Source organism: Acanthopagrus latus, chromosome 12 (assembly GCF_904848185.1).
Source record: "Acanthopagrus latus isolate v.2019 chromosome 12, fAcaLat1.1, whole genome shotgun sequence".
NCBI lineage: Eukaryota > Metazoa > Chordata > Actinopteri > Spariformes > Sparidae > Acanthopagrus > Acanthopagrus latus.
The window spans coordinates 4637213-4652616 of record NC_051050.1 but is presented as its reverse complement, the minus strand read 5'-3'; the positions used below and the strand labels follow the sequence as shown (position 1 = coordinate 4652616).

Sequence of the window (15404 nt, the reverse complement as noted above, 5' to 3'; positions counted from 1 at the left end):
CTTTAACATACAGTTTTTGTGTACATAGTGAATATGTAGTTGGATGATTCCTTGTAAATGGCAATTAAAAATATTAATCGAGTTTGTATTTTTTAATTCATTGATTAATAAACTAATTTCTAAACCAATTACTGAATGCCTATGTTTATGATACATTTAGTTACTGATTAACTATTATGTTTAGTTCCCATTTCTGTGACTCTTGTGGTCCTCCGTATTTTCACTCATGTAACTAGACAGTTTTCGTTCTTGTATTTCTGCCAAACTTTGATTTCTGACTAGTTTTGATTATTCAAATTGGGCATCAATCATCACCGTCACACTGAATGACACTTTAGTGAAGTCAAATACTCTGAAACACATGAGAGCCAGAATGTGGTCTGCATTCCTCTAAGACCACCCTTAAATATGCAAAGGCAACACGCCAAAGAATTAATAATAACCTTTTATTAAATATCTTTTACTTTTACCCACGACAGCAGAACAGAGTGAACCAAAGAACAATCGGTGGGATTAAACGTTGCAACAGGTGTTAAACAGCAGGCGCCCACACATTCTTTACATTCAAATACCCAAACATACAGTATCTACATTTTAATAAGTCCAAAGGCACATTCTGTTTGTCACTCACAGCTCAGTTGGCTCTGATTCAGAGTGATTAGAACAGGGGAGGAAGGCTCTTCATTCATCCAGCTGGAGCTTTTGTTTGTTTCACTCCATTTTCCATAAACCGCTTCAGATTCAGCATCAGCCTCCCTCACATCCATCATGGGTGGCTGCAGCAGCCTCCAACCACATCAGGCAGCATAAAGTGTCAGTCCCACTTTTAAGAGACCAAATGATTGGTCGTTTAATACACAAAATAATGGGCCAATTATTTGTTGATGACAGTTATATGGTAGTTGCAGCTGGAGGAGAACTTTTCCTAAAAATAACACATTTAGAAAAAAAACATTATTTAATAGGAAATGTCGACTGGTCACATGTAATGAAGGCTTTGACAATACAAACTGTTTTTTGATCCTCCACGTTACGAACATATGAACACTTAAGATACACGAAAGGTAAATATCCAGCTTTTCCTGGAAGCTGAGAGAAAAATAAAGACGCTGAAACAAGCAAAACAGGAGGTCCCTTCACCCTTTTCAACGGAAAAACAGCTGGTCTCCAGACTGTCCCCCCTCCACCGTCCGTGTCCTCCCGGCTCACAGGGCCGCCAGCTCCTGCTGCAGCCTCTCCTTCTCCCGCTGCAGCTCCACGACGCTCTGCTTGTTCTGCTCCAGCCGGTCCTCCAGCCACTGCAGCAGCGGCCCGCTCACCGCCGACATCTGGCTGCACAGGTTCTTGGTGAACACCGAGCCGTTGTGGATCTTGGTGACGGGGTCCAGGTGCGCCAGGCTGTGGATCTTGCGGTAGGTGTCCTGCTCCTCCTGGCACAGGATCCGCGGCAGCTCCACGGCGGACTCCAGGCACACCTTACCGATGGCTTCGCGGGGCACGACGTGGATGGGGATCTCCACCCGCTCGTACTCGGAGCCCTTCTGCACCTGCACGGACTGAAAGCAGGTGTACAGCACGCGGCCCGTCTTCGTGTTCTTGTCCTCGATGAAGCAGGAGAAAATGAGGCCCACGAAGCACTGGTCCAGCATCTGGTACATGGCCTGGGTCCTCACGTCGACGTGGGAGGGCCACACGGTGATGTGCGGGTGGGAGTGGTACCAGCCGACCACCCGCATGGGTCTGCCGGTGATGTCGGCCAGCCTCTCCGCCTCCGTGGAGGCCGCCGACAGCTGCTCCGGGGAGATCTCCACCCGGTCCTTCCTCTTGTCCGAGCGGCGGAGGATGATGACGGAGTGGATGTGGACGATTCGGGTGGTTTCCACCTCTCCGATACACAACCCCATCACCTCCTCTTTCTCCGTGCTCAACGCGTGATTCATACACACCAGGAAGGCGTCTGACTCCAGGTGCACCGCGCTCACCGCCATGTTTTCGGTGATATTAGGTTCCCTGTTCGGTGAGAGGACGAAAACATAAACAGAGGCAGAAGCGGCGTTTCACTTCCGTGTTGCGACGTGCGTCACCGACACATTCCGTGCTGGTGGTGGGACCCTGACACTCACCAAAGGTTCCGCTTTTTTTTTTTTTTCTTTTTTTCGGGTGTCAATCTATGTGACCAGATGATTGTCTGTCTACTGTGTCATGTTTATTTCAACACGTTTATCACCATCATTCAAACCATCATGATAAATGCATCATTAAAGGACAAAAAAAAAGGACTCCACTGATGATACATGAGTGTTAGTGTGTTGGAGCACAGGTGCTGTATGTGTCTGACAGAATTCTGATTTCAGTTCAGTTTCAGTTGTTTTACAGTGTTCATGGTGTAAGCGAGCATCAAAATCAAGAGAGCCAAATTGACAATATCAAGTTTATTTGCGCTCTTTTCCATGATAATTGTAAACATTGATCATAAAACGGGTATGTAAAAACAAAATCACAAACGTCTGAATTTGATATAAAATGAAAGTGCTAATGTTCACATGAAGTAAAGGATCATTATAGGATGGGTAGTTGAACACATTATGTTAGTAAAAGCAGTTTTTAATCACTGTTAAATTGTAAACAAAGTTACACATACAGAAAATGGTGGAATAATTGCACTATACATCGGGTTTACTTTTTACAATACGGAACAAGAGAAATCATTAGTGTGAGGAACAACGACAACTCTGAGCTGTCATTGATGGAGTATAGTGCAAATCTTGGCATAAATCACATTTGTACTCTCATTGTGTAAATACAACCACGGATTGTTGAATGAATCGCTGGTTTTCTTCCTCATAATTAAGATGTCCTGGAACAAAAAATTATAGACAAAATGTAATATAAGAAAACATGGCAGCAACAACACTCTTGGCAGCATTTTGGCTTTCCAAGGGAGGACATACAGCCGCAGAAATTATTGCAAAACGCCCCTGAAGTACCTCATGAGTCAAAACCACGATATTGTGTTTAGATAATGGCAATACAATGCTGGCATACAGTTCCTTGAATCAAATGACACAAAAAGTTAAAGGATCAGATCCATCAAAAGGAAGAAGTCTGTACTTGTTCTTCAGGCAAATTGCTGAACTAAAAGGCAAAGTCAAGTCTCTGAGAGGCCCTCGACTCACAGCCTCTACGATCTACTCCAGCTTACAGACCTCAGCTGTAGATCCACTACCATATGAACCAAAAACACCCAGTCCATGATAGAGCGGTTGGGTGAAGGTGGTCTGGACTCTGTGGAGGAGAGTCATGGTGTCAGAGACGCTGTAGAAGGACAGAATACCTGCATGATGATCCAGGTACACTCCTATCTTGGAGGACTGAGGGCCTGAGATAAAAGTGCTGATACTGTTATGTCTGAACGCATAAGTGTTGCTGAAACACTCTAATGTCCAAGACTTGTCATCATTTCCAAACCCACTTTCATATCCTGCTCTGCTGACGTCCTTGTACATGACCGCTACTGAAACCTCATTTGCTCTCCTCTCCACCTCCCAGTACTGACGTCCACTCAGACTCTCTCTGTTCAGGACCTGAAACATGTCGGTGAATCTGTCTGGGTGTTGAGGATATAACTGCTTTTCGCTCGCCACTGTTGCTTTTCTGTTCCCATCAGATAATAACAGCCGTGTGTGTGCTGTGTTTGGATCCAGTGTGATTTGACATGAATACTGTAAGAATTCAGCTCTGCTCTTTGGCTCTGCTTGTGGCAGGAAAACATCCACTCTAGCTTCTGTAAGTAAGATCTTGGTCCATAAGTCACTCAGAATGTCCTGTAGTTTATCTCTGACCTCTGACACAGCTGCTGTCGCATCCTCAAAGTACTGCAGAGGGTGGATGTTGATGCTGGGTGAGTCTGTAGGTTCACTGATTTGAGACAGTGAGGGGTAGTTGTTTAGGAACTGGATGTGGTCCTCGATGTGTGAGAGCTGCTCCAACTCAGCGTCTTTCCTCCTCAGCTCAGTGATCTCCTGCTGCAGCTTTTCCTGAAGCTCTTTGGCCGGACTGACTTCATTTTTCTGCTTTGATCTGATCTGCTGCTTCACATCGGAGCTTCTATTCTTGATAAGGCGAACCAGCTGAGTGAAGATCTTGTCGCTGTTCTTCACTGCTAAATCAGCAGAGCGATTGACAGCCTCCACTTTCGCCTGGAGCAGCTTCACATCATCCTCTCTCTCCTGGATTCTCTGCTGGATTTTCTGTCGACTCCCTCCGAGCTCTCCCTGCCTCTCGGTCCGTTCTGCTGAGGCTAAGACTGTATGGTGATCCTTATGTTCATCCATGGAGCAGAGATAACAGATACACTGCTGATCAGTTCGGCAGAAAATCTTCATCACCTTACCATGATGGTGGCAGATGTTCTCCTGAAGCTTCTTGGAGGGGTCGACCAGCTTGTGTTTCTCAAAGGCAGGAGAGTCATAGTGAGGCCGGAGGTGCTGCTCACAGTAAGAGACCAGACACTGCAGACACGACATGAAAGCTTTAAGCTTCCTCCCAGTGCAGAAATCACAGGCCACATCTTCAGGTCCGGCGTAGCAGTGATCAGCTGGAGCAGCTTGGAGTCCAGTCTTCTTCAGCTCCTCCACTAAATCTGCTAACATGGTGTTTTTCATCAGGGCAGGCCTCGGTTGGAAGGTCTGTCTGCACTGAGGACAGCTGCAGATTTTCTTCTGATCCTGTTCTTCCCAGTGGCTTCTAACACAGTTCATACAGTAGCTGTGTCCACAGGGAATAGTCACTGGATCCTTCAGTAGATCCAGACAGATCGAACAGCAGAGTTTTTTCTGATCCATCAGGTTTTGCTGCTGCGCCATTTCACCCCCGGAGAGACACTGAATATGAGCAGTTTCACTTTCTCAACCTAAAAATCTAGGAAGTGATCCATACCAAAGCTTTGTTCCCTTTTGCTGATCCGCCGTGAAAGGGGCCTCACTTTACAACACGTGGGCGTGTGCTGGGAGATCTGCGAAAGAGTCAGGAAGCAGGAAATGTCTGGACTAAATAGGACGGGCTGTGTTGGACAGCAGGAAGAGGAGGGAGGGGTTATTATGCACGGGATCATTCCGGGAAGAGGAGCCGTTTCAGGGGGGCAGTGTGTTTTTCCAGCCCCTGTTTACAACATGATGTGAACTGCGTGGGACATGAAGCTGGACAAGTACAACATACACAACTGAATCTACATAGGGAGATATGTCTACAGTTCTACTGTGCTGTTTGGAGCAGTCATGTTACAGGACAAGTTCCATATTACTGCCTGATAACCCCAGTCAGAAACTTTGTGGTGTCAACCTTTAGTGCAGACACAATCTCAGTAAATGTGTTCTACCTTCTCATATTTCTGTTTATCATGAACGGTGTGCTAACATGCTCATACAGAAAAGAGAAGATTTCTAATACACACCATGGGTTCTAGTAATGGTCTTGTGTTTTGAGTTGATAGAACACGTTTTGTAGCTCTGTAAGGGGATGCAGTGTGAAAATTGAGTTAGTTAGACTTCCTTGCCATGTATGTGCCTCACCACCAGGTGTCCCCCTTCACTTAATTTTTCATGATTTTCAAGTTTGGAAGGTTAATTGTTAATTTTTCTTTTCTTTTTCTTTTATTTGTGGCTCAACTTCTACCTTTCTGTTTTGTGTCTTGTTGCACTGTTTGTTTGTTCTTTTACTTCAACAGACTGTGTTATTCTCATGGTTGACATGGCTAAATGGAGCATGGGTGATTCATTTTTTTTTTTTTTTTGGCTGGCGCCTCCTCTGACACCAGATCAGATTAAAATGCCAACAATAGCTGAGCCTGAGTGTGGGTCTTCTCCAGCATTCACGCCTGTGCGAACAGGCTGGAATGGGATGATTCTGTGGTATTACCACAGTCCAGCAGTCATTCAAGATGGTCACCTCATTCCTCGTGATGTATTCAAATGCTAAAAGTTTTTTTGTCTCCTGAATTGCTGTTTATTAATCATCTTACTCTGTGGTAATTTATAATCCATTAATAGTGATGGCTAAACAAAGTCAAGTTTGGTTTGGTACTGTTCATACACCCAGGTTACACATACAGCTAACAGATTTAGTTGCTTGCTAGTTAGAGTTATTGACATTACCCACATTACAGACCTGTACGAGAGGAAGAGAGACGATTCGGGATTCATTTTAAATCCTTTAAAAAAATCCCACAATTCTCTTCACCTGTTTTTTTTTGTTTTTTTTCAATTTGGCATCCATACTCTTCTCTTTCTTTTTGCTGATCTTGTGCCAGTATCAGCCACAACCTCAAGAGAAGAAAATTCTCTATCTGCTTCCTTTTAACTGGCTAACATACTACTCATTACTGACTAATTATCCTATGGAAACCAGCCAATCCTCTTACTGATGGTCTGGTTTACTTATGCAGGTCATATAGAGGAATCAGCATTAAACTGAAACTCAAAACAACCTCTGTGAGCTTTAGAGCCCCTTTTTAGTCGCATTATGGGTAATTCTACTTTTATTTTAATTTGCACTACACACAATAGTGGCTTTGTAACCAGTTATGCACTCATTTGTTAACAATTTTGTGGTTCTTATTACTGAGTGGACGATGTTGTAGTTGGCAGAACTGGTTACGAAGCCGCCATTGTTTATGGTGGAAATTGCTTGCTGACTTGCACTGCTACTGCTGGACTGTACTTACTTGCTTACTTTGACTGTACCTCTGCTCTTACGCATAAGGGGGTTATGCTTTCAGGAGAAGCCCCAAACTGCATCAGCCTCCTATTGGCTACTTACTTGACACTTTCCCAATGTGTGTATACAATTTAAAGGGTCACCCCAACTGCATAAAGAATACATGTAGGATGTAATCCAAAAGCAGATTTGACTGGATGTGAGCAGTGACTGCACTGAGAATATGTTGTGAGATGAAGCTTGGCGTTACAGTCAGCATTCTTGACATGTTATAAGTTGTGATGTTTCACTTCCTTTGTGCACTCTTGTCGTCTGTTCTTTTTGTCAATTTCTTTGCGGTCGACTACTGCTCGGTATTGTTTTTGCTCTGAGTTAACGCAAGGAACTGATATGACAGGCGTCTGTGTTTCCTCGTTAGGCCGCAGAAACATGACATGCGAATCCACTTTCATGTCTCCATGGTGACAGGTTGTAGTGGTAAAACTTTGATCCTGAACGTGGCTCGACATGGGTACATGTGATCAAATGTAAAATCACCCGCGCATGTGCCTACATCAGACACACACACACACACACACACACACACACACACACACACACTTGAACATAAACAGACCAACACTTTATGTCAGCTACAGTCAGGAGCTTCCCTCCACACAACTGTGTGTGTGCACGTGTGTTCACGAGTTCATAGCATTTGCTTCGGCACCTCACGTTTGCAGGGGCGCGTGGTATCCATGACGACTAAGATGCAGCCAGTAAGGTTTGATCGAAAGATTAACTAGAGCCCAGTATGGTTTCAAATGAAAAAAAGTATTGGAAAGAAAACAGTATAATTGAAGGGCTGTTCACAGACACAACAGTTCTTCTCCCATTTTAAAATGTGTGTCAATAACACGTGCAATACAAGAGAAATAACATGATAAAATGCTTTGAGAGGTAAGGCTGGTGTTAGTCCATGTTTTATTGCAATAAATGTCTGGAAAGACGAAGGTCAACAATTTGTTAAGCTGTCTCTCAATACTCTCTGACTTCTCTAGCTGGGAATCTCAGCTGTGAGCCCACTTGATCTCTAAAAATCTGTCACAAATGTACATTTTTGGCTAAAAGATCACCGGCCCCATTGTAAACGACTGTGTGTTTTCATGGTAGTGAACAGTTTGGCTCACTGTTGTATTTGTAATAGTTTTTGGACAACAATAGAGCTCTATATCCAGCCAGAATAAAATGTTGCCACTTTTTGCACTTTTCTGCAAACAATGGATACAAATTTGTACATATACATAACATATCAACATTCCTACAATAAGTATCACATCGTATTCAAATGACATGTATATGAGCTGAGGGAATGGTGTCACAGCCAGGTGAAATGGCTTCCGTGCCAACTACTGTTAGAGGCTACATTTCAACATTTCTAAGTGTGAAACCACCAGATATTTTCAAGCAGACAGGACATTGTTTTAAGTCGTGCTTGTGGTAACAAACAGACTTTGATGGTGAGATGTCGGGACATGGTCATTATTGTGGTGACAGAACCAGGTAAGCCAAACATGACCTTTTCCTCACCCTGTCCACGTGGCTTTTGTGCTAAAAACCAAATCAGATAAGCAAATAAGCACAACATTGTCACAACATGAAATTGAAAATTGAACCTCAAGAGACCTAAAATTTCAACATATATCAACTAGCTATAGAAAGAAATACGATATATCAAGCCTTTGGTGCTCAGACAATATGAGTAGGATCTTTTCATTGTTTGTTTTGCTCTATTCACTCCTGATGAACATAGAACACAGAATATTTCCAGTCGTATTCTCTATACACTTAGAGATGTTTTACCAAAAGCTATAAAAGCTTCACTTAGTTTATACAAAAGTTTTGGTGCAACATTGTAATCACCTTTTTCTTTAACTCTACTTTTGCAGTTCTTGTATATTTACTCTACATCTGTTACTCCATAGTCCATGTAGCCTACATTGGTGAGATCCCATTTGTCAACATTCTACTACTGTTACTATGTCTGGTCTGCACATACTGTACACTGCTTGTCTAGCTATTGAAATAAACTTGAGGACTTTATAGGAGTGGATGAAGTATTTGGTAACTGCCGAAAAGAGGTCTAAGGCTATTTAATTTTATTTTGTAGTATTAGTTAATACTGCAAAATAGAGTTTCAGGAACTGAAGGAGGAATAATTTATATTATCTTGGATAATGTTTCATAAATTTCTTGATTAATCTCTTTTTCTGTTGTTGTCCTGTGAAAACTTGCTGCATCCCTTCACAGCTGAATTGCATTTAAACCTCTGCTCAGAGAATAATTTCATAATTCATATTTCATGATGGAAATATTTATCAAAATTTATCAAATCTATGTTTTAATAACACAATCAGATGTCCTGATAAAATGACATGCACTTTGTAATTGACTGCAAACATCGGCACAGCTTCCCTGTGGATTTGAGAAAAAAAGTAGTGCCCCAGCATCCAGTAACACTTTAACAACACTGACATTTTACTTCATCTTCATTTCTATTGTTTTCTTTTGATTCAGTCATGTAAAAATGTCAGTACATGAATTGTTTGTTTCCACCTGTTGAATATTTAGGCCAAAGTGAATGAGACAGTAAAATGTGGGCGCTAGGACCCGGCAGGCTCACATCACTTCAGGTTAAATGCCAAATGCGTAGCCTCAATACACACACACGGTGCTGCCTTCACGTGATGCAAGAATTATAAGTTTCATATACTGTTTTTTCCTCTAATTTTGGTGAGTGAGAATTTTAAATTGGCCTAATCAACCAATATACAACTTACTTTTTTTTTTTTTTTAATGTTTTAGTTCTTTTGCTGTTGCAAGCTGCAGTTTGTTATTCTGTAAGTAGTGGCAGGACTGTAACTTTAATCGTACTAACCAAAGCAGGAGTAATACCTAATACTAGTATTAAATTATTAGATGGACATGGAGCTGGCAGTAATGAAATACAATTAATTTAAATGGTAAAACACAACGAACTGTAGAGAGATCATTTAAAACTAATGTATAGGCAGTTACAACATTGGAAACATTCTCTTTACAAAAAACAAACAAAAATCTAAACTCAACTAATTTTGAAATATTGACAAGACGTAGCATAACATTGGGTAAGTAACCTGGCAAATCTATTTATCTGTCTCTGCTCTTTATGCTTTTGAGCTAACCTTCCCCTGCTTGTGGCTTTGGCGGCACAGTGTTGGTCTTCTCATCTAACTGAGAGATAAATTAATGAGCTTATGTTTCTAAAAGTGTCTATTCGTTTAGTGTTACCTTAACTAAGATGTCAAAATTAGTGTAGCTAACTCAGGAAACTAGCTAGGTTACAGTGTTCTTTAGACGCAGCCTACTGTGGCGGGCAAATATATAAATGCTAACGAAAAAAATTACTCCATTTTGTACAGCGTAGCCTTAAAGGATAGTTCTCTACATTTATACAGGGAACGCTTTAACACTCAAGATGAAATTGTTTTTAAAAAAAAACAAAAAAAAAAAACATAAGTACTTGTAGTGTAGTGCTAACAGGGTTAAATCAACAGAGGCACACGGTAGCACCTGTTTGCTAACAACTGACAAAACCTACTTTCCGAGGAGTCCCTGAAAGCGGCAGGAGCGTCAACCCTCCACCCCTCGAGGAAGCCGAGCGACATCCATCAGACTCGCTGCGCTCTCGGAGCTTCACTCCTTCGCCCCTCCGCCTGCACCCTCTCCCAAACACTCCGCCGGGCCGCCACACCGAAGCTCCGGGCAGGTTTGGTGCATCTCTGCGCGGATTCTCCTCTCCATCAGGACCGTGGGAGAGATGCGACGTCTCGGAGGAGGAGGAGGAGACGAACTGGCCAGGCAGCAGCAGCAGCAGCAGCAGCAGCAGACACCTGAGGGGAGGATCTGAGTTTGTTTCTGTAACGTCAAAGAAAGGTAAGTGCAAAAGAGAGAGAAAAGACAGGAAACGTTCCCGGGACATGCTCCGGGCTCGGCTCGGCTCGTGTCTGCTCGCAGACGGTTGTTTGCTTGTTGTTTACTGGTGCGTTTCCGCGTCGTCTCCAGCATCAGAGGGAAGGCTGGCGGTATGAGTCATAGCCCGGCGCAGGGCTGCTGGAGGATCTGCCGAGGAGCAAAGTGTCTGCAGCCTCCGAGCACACAGTCCTCGATCACATCAGCCGCTGCACACGCAAAGCGCTGCTGCACCTCCCTTATGTTTAGGCAAATGACTGCGCACAGTGTGTGTGTGTACGTGTGTGAACATGATCTGTCATGCTTTTTGCTCTCTAGAGTTGGTTTGTAGTGTGTGTGTGTGTGTGTGTGTGTGTGTGTGTGTGTGTGTGTGTGAGAGAGAGTGTGTGAACATGATCTGTCATGCTTTTTGCTCTCTAGAGTTGGTTTAGAGTGTGTGTGTGTGTGTGTGTGTGTGTGTGTGTGTGTGTGTGTGTGCATGCGCGTGTGTATGTTGCACAATTCTTCACCTGGTCTAAGTGCATGAAATCCATCAGGTTTTTCACAACATTCTGTCATACCTGCTAGGTGGATCTGTTCTGATGGCCTCTGTGGGGTCCTTTGGTTCACTTTGGCCTAACTAATGGCAATGTGTTAGGCGGTGGTGTGTGTGTGTGTGTGTCCAACTTTGTGTCAGCAGTTTGTGTTTCACAGTTTTATTTCCACATGTCAGTGCAACCGTGCACCCTGCTCCATAAAGACGTGTGTTGTTGTGGAGTGTTCTGCACAGAGCCCCGACCTCGACCTTAGCCCCAGAACTCCGTGATCACCCAGCATCAGTGTTAGACCTCAGTAAAGCTCCTGAGGTGGAGTGAGAGCAAATCCCCGCAGTCAGGTTCTAAAACGTGGCGTAGAGTCTGAAATAAAAAAAGCTGGAGGATGTTATAGCTGCACGTTAAAGGATCAGTTCACCCAAAATGAAAAGTTCAGTCATTGTCTGCATGACCCCATGCTGATAGAAAGTTGGGTGAAGTTTTGGAGTGCACAAAACATTTCCGGAGCTTCACAGCAAAACGGCGTTGCAGCATTCTCCTAAACAGCTGGAGGAGACTGGGACTTGTTTTGGTACGTAAAACAGAAGTTCGGTGTCATCAAAGTATCTGGAAGCCTTGAGATCCCATGCTTATTTGAAAAGAATGAAAGTTTCAAAAGTCTGCATTTGTATCTGTAACAACTTTTTTGCATTGAATTGTTTTTCTATACTTCAATTTTTACTCTTCATACCCTGCACATCAATACGCTTAGCTGCCAACAAAATAACGTCATGTTTTAAACATGTTCCTGAATTCATCAAATGATAAAAGCTGATTTGTATTTTAATGTCACGCCAAAAAACAGTCTTGTTAAAGCTGAGTAACCGTTATGGTCTGAGTTGAACTCTATACAGTGGCAGTATCTGTGATGAGAAATGAGGGACCCAACTGCACATTTTTATTTTAATCAAAAGATTGTGCAGTTGATGAATTTCATGAATGAAAAAAAAAAGCATATTTGAAAATGAATAAACTGAGAAAAGCTTCTATGGAATGGGGGTTGGGCGATTCGATCAAAATCCTCTTTAATGCTCAATAGAGACGTAGGTAGAGATGGATGGATAGATGGTGGTGCATTACCACCACCTACCGTGGCTCATGAGATAATGTGACAATCACAATACCACTCAAGAACTCTGAAAAACTCCTGAGAAACAGAGTTGTCTTTTCACACATGTAATAGAAAAGTGTTTTTATCAGACATGTTCTCACCTATAGGAAATATGCATTGTGGTTTAGACGAGGACAGGCGTCACGCCTGCCTGATTTGTTGACTTCCTCAGACTGTGTTTGGTCATTTTCCCTCGGTTGTTGCGCTGCGTCTACCATTGGTGAGTAGGCAGTGGCTGTTTGATTTCCTGCCTTTCTCGATCTGCTCTGTCTTGAGGCAGCTTCTGTCTTCTTCTGTCAAAAATAGACTGGGTGGGTATTCCCCACAGAGCCCAGCGGAGAGACACTTCTGGGAACCTTGTGAATGTGTGGTGGTACACTTTGTGGGACCATGAACATTGTTTAGAATGGCTGCGCTCAGCTCCGGTGGCCAGAACGCAAAAATCTGCAGGAGGTGTGGGTGTATGTATTTGTATTTATACATGTATTTGGACGTGTTTGAGATACCAACGACAGAGTAGAAAAGCAGTATACTGACAAGCTGAATAGAGAAGAAAACAGCTACTGTGCAAAGTCAAAAAACATCCATTGGTCACCATCCACAGGGCGGCTGTGGCTCAGGGGTAGAGCCAGCATCTTGTTATCGGAAGGTTGCTGGTTTGATTCCCCTGGTCTGCATGTCTGAGTGTCCTTGTGGCTCTGCATGTCTGAGTGTCCTTGGGCAAGACACTGAACCCCAAACTGCTCCTGATGAGGTGGAAACAACACCTGTGGAACATTAGTCACACAGCAGGAAGACTAATGCATTGAAAAACGATGAACATTATCAACTAAACTGTCTGAGTATTGACGTCCCACTGCTTTGGCCCAGTTCTTGTTCTCACTGTCCACACATCAGTCACCTGGACTCCTCTGACACACAAGGAAAGTCTGAATGGTATTGACGGGAGATGAATGTGAGGCTCTTCTCTTAAATTGTGCTAATCTGGAGAGGAAGCATCGCAGTAGGGAGTGATGTATGAAAAGAAAACATAGTTTATCGTATCTGTTTAGAGCGCATCGTCAGAATCTCAATAATCTGTATTTGGTGACAGAAATCTTTACGTCTGTGTAGGATTTTTCAGCGTCTCCCACAAATCAAATATCACAAATGGACAATTGTTTTTAAATCCACCTTACGCCGTTTCACCTAGTGTCTCATGAATGAGAGATAATAGTTCAGTCACACACACACAAACACACACACATGAGCAGCTCCTCTGCCACAGTGACAGTAATGAGTGTCTCTCTCCGTCCCATAGGCCGACTCCGGTATTTGTTGACTCATAAATCAGTTTGTAAACAAAGACGGAAGGAGCAGAGGTAATTAGTGGAAGCAGCCTTTATTGGTTCGGTAATGCACTCGACGTCTCCCCCGCGATGCTGGCAGCTTTATTGTCTCACATCTCCAGCATCAAATCCAAGTTGATTCCTCGCTGATGGACTCGTAATGGAAATCACAGATTACATGTGGCTCGTGGGTTTGTTATCACTGCCGGTATTAATATTATTATTATTATTACACACTGAAGGCCCCAGCTTTCTCAGAATCGCTATTCATTTGTCAGGATTTCATAAAAAGACAAATTAATCAGTAGAAACAAGGAAGCCGTGGCTGCAGGGGACGCACGTGGCGGCGCCCGAACGTTTGTCTCTTTCAAACCCGAGCGATGTGTCCTCGTGACTTTTCATCACAGGCTGTCGGAGAAGTCTTTAGATTTGACTCTTTCACCTGAATGTTTGCGCATTATATTGTTAGGAAACGCTCTGCTCATAACAGCTGAGGCTAAGCGGATCCTACAGGCAGACCCTGCAGGGAGACACTCTGGGCGCTGACACTTCCCGTCACATTAATTGAAACTACTGGCTGCTGCCTGATTTGCATTTTTCATTTGCTCACACGGCTGCATACACATCGCACACGGGTAACCTGGTTATGGATGTCCCAAACAAACGCCTCACATTGGTAAGACTCCAAACATAAGCTACGCCAGCCTGCCATGAGCGCCGCTGTGTCATCAGTGAGTTAATCAAAAGATGCGATGAAACAATGAACTGGTGGAAAATTAGAGGGAGAGTAATTGATGTCCACAGCATGGAGATGAGGGGATCGATACGTGTTAATACGTATTGGCAAAAATCCAGACGTTTCCTCTCAGCTCTCAGAACTGCCCCACTGTGCTCTGTTGTCGCTTTGAAGAGAGCGAGAGTCACCCACGGAGACACGCAATTTAAAAAAAATAAAATAAAATAAAAAATAGGCCAGTTTCAGTTGATTCAAAACTTCCAAAAATGTTGTCCATTAATGCAGGAAATAACGCACATTACTCTTAAGCTGGTGCATGGCTAGAGGTACTATACAGTAGGTATAAAACTGTCAAATCCAGATAGTAAGACGACAAATTACATGTAGTAATTGTGCGTAAGAGGTTGGGAGTACTAAGTATAGAGTGCTATATGTTGGCCCAGCTCACTGAGTCTGGAGGTACCATCATTATTGCTGTTGAGCTGTGCAGTAGCTGTGGAGAGGATCACATATTAATGTGGGGGCTCAGAACCTCTGCACCTACAGCATCGTCTCAGGAAAGGCTGTGAAGGGGGCGGGACGTGTCACTGAGGACTCTGTCGGCTGTTATCTTTACTGCTTTTATATGATGTTTTAAGAGCTGGTCAGCTTCCTTTGGACAGTTTTGGCTTTTCTCCTCAGAGACATGGAAACAATTTGTCGGACGTCATGCGCTTCAGACTACAAATAAAACTCGGAGCAGTGCTATGCTTCGACAGCGTGCGTCACAAAGTGAACGTGCAGGCTCAGGCGTCTGACGCTCAGAAGTTTGCACGAGCGTTGCGTAAAACCCAGTATGGTAATGGCATGACAAGCGCACGTATCCTGTGCAAAATCACATATTAACATGCTATTCAAGGCCGTCTGACGGGAAAGCCACAAAACATGATCCTGTTTCACCAAAATCACTGATA

General features: G+C 43.4%; 3 protein-coding genes across 5 annotated transcripts in view; 1 reads left to right on the top strand and 2 right to left on the bottom strand.

Annotated features, from left to right (window-relative positions):
• Window positions 1-432: 432 nt before the first annotated feature.
• brcc3 (BRCA1/BRCA2-containing complex, subunit 3) lies at window positions 433-2139 on the bottom strand. The gene has a single exon (XM_037116540.1). It carries the CDS (start codon window positions 1986-1988, stop codon window positions 1206-1208), a length of 783 nt encoding a protein of 260 aa, XP_036972435.1. The 5' UTR covers window positions 1989-2139; the 3' UTR covers window positions 433-1205.
• A 137-nt stretch (window positions 2140-2276) lies between these two features.
• Window positions 2277-5060, bottom strand: LOC119029602 (E3 ubiquitin/ISG15 ligase TRIM25-like). Its single transcript, XM_037116539.1, has one exon. The coding sequence runs from the start codon at window positions 4863-4865 to the stop codon at window positions 3189-3191; it is 1677 nt and encodes a 558-aa protein (XP_036972434.1). The 5' UTR covers window positions 4866-5060; the 3' UTR covers window positions 2277-3188.
• Window positions 5061-9441: 4381 nt separating this feature from the next.
• LOC119030029 (ras-related protein Rab-27B-like) overlaps window positions 9442-15404 on the top strand; it is a 62157-nt gene continuing 56194 nt past the window's right edge. The window contains exons 1-2 of one of the 3 annotated variants that reach the window (XM_037117337.1): window positions 9442-9486; window positions 10345-10668. The gene's annotated coding sequence lies outside the window, so the exon portion shown is untranslated. Of the gene's footprint in view, window positions 9487-9655; window positions 10669-15404 lie in introns of those variants that run through there. The other 2 variants (XM_037117336.1, XM_037117335.1) reach the window with 2 other exon arrangements.

Excerpts from the sequence above, each read along its gene's own strand:
- brcc3 (XM_037116540.1), bottom strand. The coding sequence starts at position 1,988 with ATGGCGGTGAGCGCGGTGCACCTGGAGTCAGACGCCTTCCTGGTGTGT.
- LOC119029602 (XM_037116539.1), bottom strand. The coding sequence starts at position 4,865 with ATGGCGCAGCAGCAAAACCTGATGGATCAGAAAAAACTCTGCTGTTCG.